This window comes from Phalaenopsis equestris, unplaced genomic scaffold, assembly GCF_001263595.1.
Source record: "Phalaenopsis equestris unplaced genomic scaffold, ASM126359v1 Scaffold001266, whole genome shotgun sequence".
NCBI lineage: Eukaryota > Viridiplantae > Streptophyta > Magnoliopsida > Asparagales > Orchidaceae > Phalaenopsis > Phalaenopsis equestris.
Genome location: NW_018165705.1, coordinates 64,472 through 72,212, shown reverse-complemented (window position 1 = coordinate 72,212; position 7,741 = coordinate 64,472). Strand labels below are relative to the sequence as shown.

General features: G+C 37.7%; 1 protein-coding gene across 2 annotated transcripts in view; it reads left to right on the top strand.

The window, feature by feature from the left end:
• Window positions 1-819: 819 nt before the first annotated feature.
• Window positions 820-7,741, top strand: part of LOC110033713 (protease Do-like 10, mitochondrial) — a 33,918-nt gene continuing 26,996 nt past the window's right edge. For both annotated transcript variants that reach the window (XM_020737772.1, XM_020737771.1), the window contains exons 1-3: window positions 820-1,223; window positions 2,875-3,120; window positions 3,499-3,694. In XM_020737772.1, the coding sequence (XP_020593431.1) occupies window positions 866-1,223; window positions 2,875-3,120; window positions 3,499-3,694 (800 nt within the window). In that variant the 5' untranslated portion in view covers window positions 820-865. The remainder of the gene's footprint in view (window positions 1,224-2,874; window positions 3,121-3,498; window positions 3,695-7,741) is intronic.

Here is a 7,741-nt window from a genome sequence, read left to right as displayed (position 1 = left end):
CCTTCTTAGATCTAGAAGGTTCTTGCCATGCATGCCTCTTCTAGAGTTTTCCTCCCCATACTTGTCTTACCATTTCCTTGAAAATGGTGAGGCGTGACATATAGTTGTCTATTAGGCCATTAAGTTAGCCACTATGAACAATTGGGATTCTCTACAGGTGGAAATGGACTCCTTCTTATTGCTCCAATTCTTATCAAGTACTGACTTCCCTCTTAGTATATTTCACAACGGGTCAAGAAGATTTATCAGCTTAGGACTTTTCTTAAAGTTCATCTCTCCTTCATCTATAGGCAGCGGTAACAGGCCTGCTAACTAGCTTGCAAGATTTGGATGTAGTTCTAATCTTGTTATTGTATCTTCTACCACCCCTTCTTCTCTTTCCCCTCTTTTTTATTGGGTCCCTCTTTATTTTTTTGATTTTTCCCATAGGGGTGTAAATGAACCAAACACGAACGAACAGAACTAGTGTTTGTGTTTGGTTAGTTTAAAATTTAATTTGTTTGAAATATGCTCGTGTTTGAAATTGTTCATAAAGTTGTTGTACATGTTCGGTTCGATTTGTTTGAAATTAGATCGAATTCTTCAAATTCTTCACATTGTTCGAAATGTATATATATACACACACATATCTATCTATGTATATATAGATTGATTGAAATTCCATAATCAAATTTATAAATTGTTGAACTTCCTTTATATATCAGTTTATCATTTGTGATATATTGATAAATTTGCTTTAACGATCGTGCCGGCTATTGGTGAATGGAAATGTATCGGTGATTGGTAAATGTATCGAGTGCTAATATTTAAACGTACTAGGGAACCTACAAACGTTTGAGTTCTATCCCTAATAACACTGCTCGCCATGCTCCGCTCTCTGCATTCCCTCCGACGACTCAACGCCCACCGGACCATTTTCTCCTATCACTTGCAACCTTTCCTCCGAGAGTCGTCTCCTCTATTCCTCCCAATTCCTCTTTATTCCTTTATCTGCTCTGCTGCTACCGCAGTCGCTGCTCCAGAAAAAGCAAGCGCCAGCTGCAGCGCTCTCAGCCGACATGTTTTGGAGGCGGACGACGTTCTTGTAAGATATCAATATGCGGACGCATATGCAGCCATAGAACTTGCTCTTGATTCCGTGGTGAAGGTCTTCACAGTTTCGTGCAGCCCCAATTACTTCCTGCCATGGCAGAACAAGTCTCAGAGGGAGAGTACGGGCTCTGGTAACTGAATCCCAAGTCTGTCTCAATTTTTGATTCGAGTGGAATTAGTGCTTTCTATATTTGTTGCAGTTTGAGCGGATGATTTCATGGTCCATTGATAATGGGGTTGGAAGATATAATCTTATCGGATTCTTTAACACTTGGGGAAATTTTATTACGATGCCTAAATTCTAATATGTGAACAAAGAAATGGGCTACTCAATACAGAGGTAAAAAAAGAGAGATAGGGACAGAGAGGGAAAAGTTTATTTTGTTCTGTGAGAGAGTTTAGATTTGCTTGGGCACAGCGAATTTTGACTTGGTGTGCACTATGATGGCACTTTCTTACTGCTTGAATCGCTGCTTAAAATTAGCACGACTCTGCTGCATCCTTTGGAAAAGTTTGAGCATTTCAGTTGCATTAATTTTCTTGGAACAAGTTCGATCATTCAGTTTGATTTCACAGCTCACGTTCAAACACAGATATCATCATTTTTAGTCTATATTTATATTCAGAAACTTTGATATGCATTAATATTTATGCACTCGTTGAAAATTTATAAATCTATTTTGGATTTTTAAAATCAAGCTTTGTCAAGCATTGTTTATGAATAAGTAATTTGGGACAATGCATTGTTGGCACTCATATGCCATAAGGATTAAGTGTATTATCTGTTTATAATTGTGTCTAAGAGTGCAAATGAGTCTAGTCGAGCTCGAGACACTGTGGGCTTGAGCTTGATTAAATCGTAGTTTTTGAGTTCCATCTTGAGCTTCATCTTAATTTTGCGAGTTCAAGCCACCTGAAGAGCTGGCTTGTTTAACATGAAAGAGAAAAAATAATTTTAATTCAAGCTAATAAAAAAATGATAAAGTGAATAAACAATTAGAAAATAAATAATAAAAATTTGCTTGATTTAAAATATAAAATATAACTTTTTTGAACATTTTTAATAATTAAAAGATACAATCTTGAATTTTAATATATTTTGAGTATATTTATATTAATAATTTTTTAAATTAGCCGTCTCATGAGCCAATGAGCTGATTCAGGGTTGATTTGAGCTTGAGCTTGGTTGTTAGCTCATCAAGTTCAGCTCATGAGCCACTTATCGAGTCGAGCCTGAACCAGTTACATCCTTGTTTGGGTCTTGTAAAGTTACTGGATTGAGTGTAGCATCCTACTTATGCCAATTTTATCTCTTCTTATCCTTTATTGGGGATAAAGCTAAGCCCGTGTAAGAAATTAGAACCTATTATATCACTTCTAATTTTACAAAAATTTATGCCTTCTTACTGTAATTACATAACTTAGCAAGTAATTGAAGGAACACCCTTTATTATTCTCGGGACATGTTCTATATGTAAGGGGCTTCTTTAAAATGTTATTGTGATAATCATCCATTGGAGCTGTACCTTGCAGTACTTCCACAATTTATATTCTTTATAGTAAAAGTTCTATTTTTTCTTACAAAACCGCAAAATGCTATTGTTTTGTTCCATCCATTGAAATTTCTCGTTACATCATCATGAACATTGCGTTTAGGTTTGTGGATTCTTTCATTTTCTTAGTTAAAATTCAATCTGCAACATGTTAAATAAATGCTTGAATTGGTATTCATTCATGTGTAAGATGCTGAAGGATCTTAATTTATGCCTAAATAATATGCAGGGTTTGTGATTCCTGGACAAAAAATTTTAACCAATGCTCATGTAGTAGCCGACCACACTTTTGTTCTTGTAAGAAAGCATGGTTCACCTACAAAGTACAAGGCAGAAGTCCAAGCTGTAGGCCATGAATGTGATTTGGCACTTCTCACTGTTGATAGTGAAGAATTTTGGGAGGGGATGAGTTTCCTGGATCTAGGTGATATTCCATTTTTGCAGGAAGCAGTTGCTGTTGTTGGATACCCTCAAGGTAGAGTTTGAAACTAATAATTTCATGGTATTAATCATTTTCTTCAAGTTCATGTTTCATTCTTAGGATGAAAAAAGGGGCATTTACAGAATACCACCCAATTCCTATGTATTTACATATGTATTTACATATCTAACATATCTAACACCAAAATTTTACTTTTCTACCTTTAGGCCTCCCAAATCTTTCATATCACATCAAAAACACCACTCTTTAAACTTTTAAAAAGTGAAATACACCTTTTTGTGCATTGATAAGGTTACATATATGTACAAAATGAAGTTTTAAGTGTTAGATATGTACGTACATAGAAATTCAGTGGTATGTATGTAAGTTTTCCAAGAAAAAAAAAGCTTATGAAAGGGCCATATGATGCAGGTGGAGATAACATCTCTGTCACCAAAGGTGTTGTTTCAAGAGTTGAGCCAACACAGTATGTTCATGGTGCAGCACAGCTCATGGCTATCCAAATTGATGCAGCTATCAATCCTGGAAATAGTGGGGGCCCTGCAATAATGGGTAATAAGGTTGCTGGAGTGGCTTTTCAAAACCTTTCAGGTGCAGAAAATATTGGGTGAGTTCAGGCAGATTGAAATGTTTATTGTTAGTTATCAAGATGTTTCAATGAATAAACCTCCCTTTGCTAGAATCAGTTGACATTATGGTATTTCTCAATATTTGCAGAAAAATGATCACATATCTTGAGCATATAAGATAAATGTTTCTGCTTAGATGCTTCCATGATTTCTCGTTTGTCTTACTTCGATCTGGTTCATTTATCCTCTATTATATTTCTTCCTTATGTTTCTGCTGATCTTAGGATGTGCTCTAACCATCCCATTTTCTATTTTCACTATTTTCTAAGCTTTTAGTTGAATTCCCATGCTTTTGTTGCACATTTATTATTTGGATGTTTTGAGTTCTTGCATTGTAATTTGATAGAATGGGGAGAATTGGAACAATTGCTTCTTTACTTGTTGTCTCGATAATATAAGCAAAATTGTGCCTAAATATAGGGAAGAGATTAATAAAAGAGGTTATATTCAATAATGAAGAAATATAATTAAAATAAATAGTCAGCAAATGTGATAGTTTAAATATGGTATCACTACCCGCACAAATTCAAGAGAAATTATTAGATTTGAATAATTGTGTGCAAGCAACTATTGTGTGAAATACAGAGGTGGGTACTCGACTTGTGTAGGTGTTCACATTTCTGGTGTGCACGCTTAATAAGTTCTCCAAATTTAAGGTGATATAAAAAATGCCAACTTGAGTTTATGAATAACTACGGCTTGAGATGAAATAGTTTAAAGTTTTTTTTTTCCTATAGCTTTGTAGTATTACAAGAGGAGTGCAATGGTGTGGCACGGGGTTTACTTATGCTAACCTAGGATAAAGTGTGCAAATAAACACACGATAGGCTCATGAATAAAATGATTTGCAGAATATAAGTTTTTAAGTTTATCTAAGTGGCACTGGGGCTGCCCTAGTTGAACTGGTGACTGAACTTGCTGTAGGAGTGAACTGGTTTAGCTAGGGTTGCAAGGGGCCCATCCAGCCTTGGTGGCTGGATTAGGGCCCTCGCCCAAGGGGAGGGGTCTCCCCCTCTTAGCTATCTTCTATTATAAATACGTTATTCTCTGTTTTAGGGTTAAGTTTTTTATTGAGGTTTTTTCCACCATTAGCGCCTTTTCCCTTGCTAGGATTGTATCCGAGGACAGGCGTTGCTCCAGCTTTATCATGCTCCAAGATGATGATTATCTCCACTGCTCCTTCACCTATCGTTTTCTATCTGTTGCCGCAAATGTTGCCAACTTCCCTGTTGTGGTTGCAACCCTCCTTATAGCCTTCCTTTGCAGCTGCCTACACCCCAGAGCCCGTCTGTTCTAGCCGCCAACCTTCCCCTCAGCCACCAACCTACAACCCTCCTTTGCTGCCACCTACACCCTAGACCCCCTCTGCTCCACCCTCCAACCGTCCCCTCAGCCACCAGCCCTTCTCCAGTTGCATATTACCCCTTCCCAACCATAGATTCTACCTTAACCTGCCTTTACAGCTGACCGCCTCCTCCACTTCCCATTCACCTGCTTGTTCCTCAAACATCACGACCACCTAACCCTCCCACCTATCACGCCACTTCCAACGTGGCCCACTACCTCCAACCATATCATCTCTATGCCACCTTTTGTCTTTACTTCACCTTAGCAAGATCTTTGTGTTATGTTGTATTTTCTTTCTATTTTGAGGCTGTGGATCCCATTGTTTTTGCTAATAAAATCTACTTTCTTATTGTGTTTTTGGGTTAACTTTAGTATTAATTGGTATCAGAGCTGACCTAGCCACTACCAAAATTTTCCTACCCTACCCTACCCTCAGTTGCCTCCCTCAATTTCTAAACCTTAGCCACACCATTAAGGAGACACATACTCAAACTTACTGACGAAGAGATACAACAAGAGATCTGTCGACTCCAACAGAAACTTGTAGAGATTGATAGTAGATACATTAACTTTAGGTGCTGGTCTGACACACTTGGGAAAGACCCATGTATACGAATGGAGATGAATTTTCATAGAAATTTGGGCAATAAAATATTTTATTAAATAATACAAAACAACACTATTCGAATACATAAGGTCGAGCATCTACAATTTGAGAGGTAGACGATCTCTCTTAAAACTTAACCCTAACACCTATAATTTGAGAGGTAGACAATCTCTCCCAAATCCTAATCCTAGGACTCAAAACAACAATCTTATAGCATAACCTAATATTAAACATTTTAGCTTTATTTATATCAAATAATAATAACTAATAAATGATTAAATTGCTTCTTTATTCTTGCACCTAAAATAAGTATTCAAATTATTTGTCAATCTCGGCGCAGCGGAAAATACGATAGGTGTCGGTCTAATGACACTCCCCTCCCAATAAAACACTTTGTCTTTAGGGTGGAAAAGAGAAAATTGATTTTGGATAAAATGTATGATTCCCACATGACATCATAATCTGGACAATCCTTTCTATTTAATTAGAAATTCATAGTAACCCTCATAAATTCGAAAATGATTTTGAAATATAGTCTTGTGCGCATTCATTGGCCAGATCTGAATTTGATGATATCTCGACTTCAAGTCAATATTGGAAAATTCTACAATCCCCCAAACAACTCGTCAAGTAGCTCATCAGTTGCCGGCATGGGAAATTTATTAGTTATTATTTTTTTATTCACTGTCCGATAATCCACACAAAAATGCCAACTCCCACCCTTCTTTTTCTCTATTAAGGCCGGGCTAGAGAAGATGCTCATACTAGGCTGCATGATCTCGACCTCTAACATCTCTCGGATCAATCTCTCGATCTCTCCTTTTTGTATTTGGTGATAGCGGTATGGGCACATATTGATGGGAGAAACCCCAAATCTCAAGATTAATGCATGCTCATGTTTCCTCCTAGTGGTAGTCCACATGGCCACTGAAAAACCTCTGCCAATTGTTGGAGCGGTTGGATCAGTGCTAGGATCTCTGCCACGTTCGTATGATGCATCTCTTCTCTTTTTTCATATGTTCAACTCACCCCATAATCAACTCACGCGTCTCCATATGCTCTTGAATCGCATTCTGCCTGAATGATTGCGTAGCAAAAGGTACCGACACGGTTGGATGCAACCCTTTGTTCGGTGGCTAACCCTTGTGATTCCCTGTTCCAGGTCGAATTCTTTGAATGGGTCTTCTCAAGCTCGAATCACATGTTTTCTCGTTCTGTCTGCTGTCGCTCGTCATAAACCTCCATGTGTCGTGCAATTCCCTCCAGTTAGTGCTGTGAAATTGGCTTGAGAATCGTGAATCGCCAGAAAACATATGGAATTTTAGCTCGGATCGAACCATTCGAGCTGAGCTACGAACCAACATAAAGTATTGAATTTATTTTAACCCTCCCTTGGTTCAGATGGTGATCGGATCGGGATCGAAATAAATTTTATGTATTTACATATATAACACCTAAATTTTTACTTTTACATGCATAATGCATTGCCAGCTTAGTTAGTGAGGTCCTTTTTGCTTGAGCGGAGTGGCAGGGGTTCGAATCCCCCTATTTTCACAAAAAAAAAAATAAATTTTTTTCTTGTGGCCCGGCTGGGCAAGCCAAGGCAGATTCGAGCCGACTCGATAATCAGATCGAACCACACTGGATCAGATCAAAATTTACTGGATTGTTCCACGATCTGATTTCGATCCGTTCTAAAATATTTCGATCTGATTTCGAGTCGACCCTTGATGTATTCGAAATCAAATCGTTAACACCCCTGCTTCCAGATGTTGTCGTTCGAATTCACTCCCGGCCCCTTTGCACAATTCCACATGCTTTCGTTCGTTCTAGCCGTTCAAGTGTTGCACTTCTCATTTCATGTGCTTCTGCTTGAGTTCGCTCTTCTAGAGCTGTCAAAAAAGCTCGTTGTTCGTCAATGAGTTCGTGTTTGATTCGTTCGATAAGTAAATGAGACGAACGTGAATAATTTTTTTCATTCGGTTACTTAAACGAACCAAACACGAAAAATGATACGTTCGTCCGTGTTCGAATCGTTATTGTTCGAAATATAAAATAATTTAAAATAATT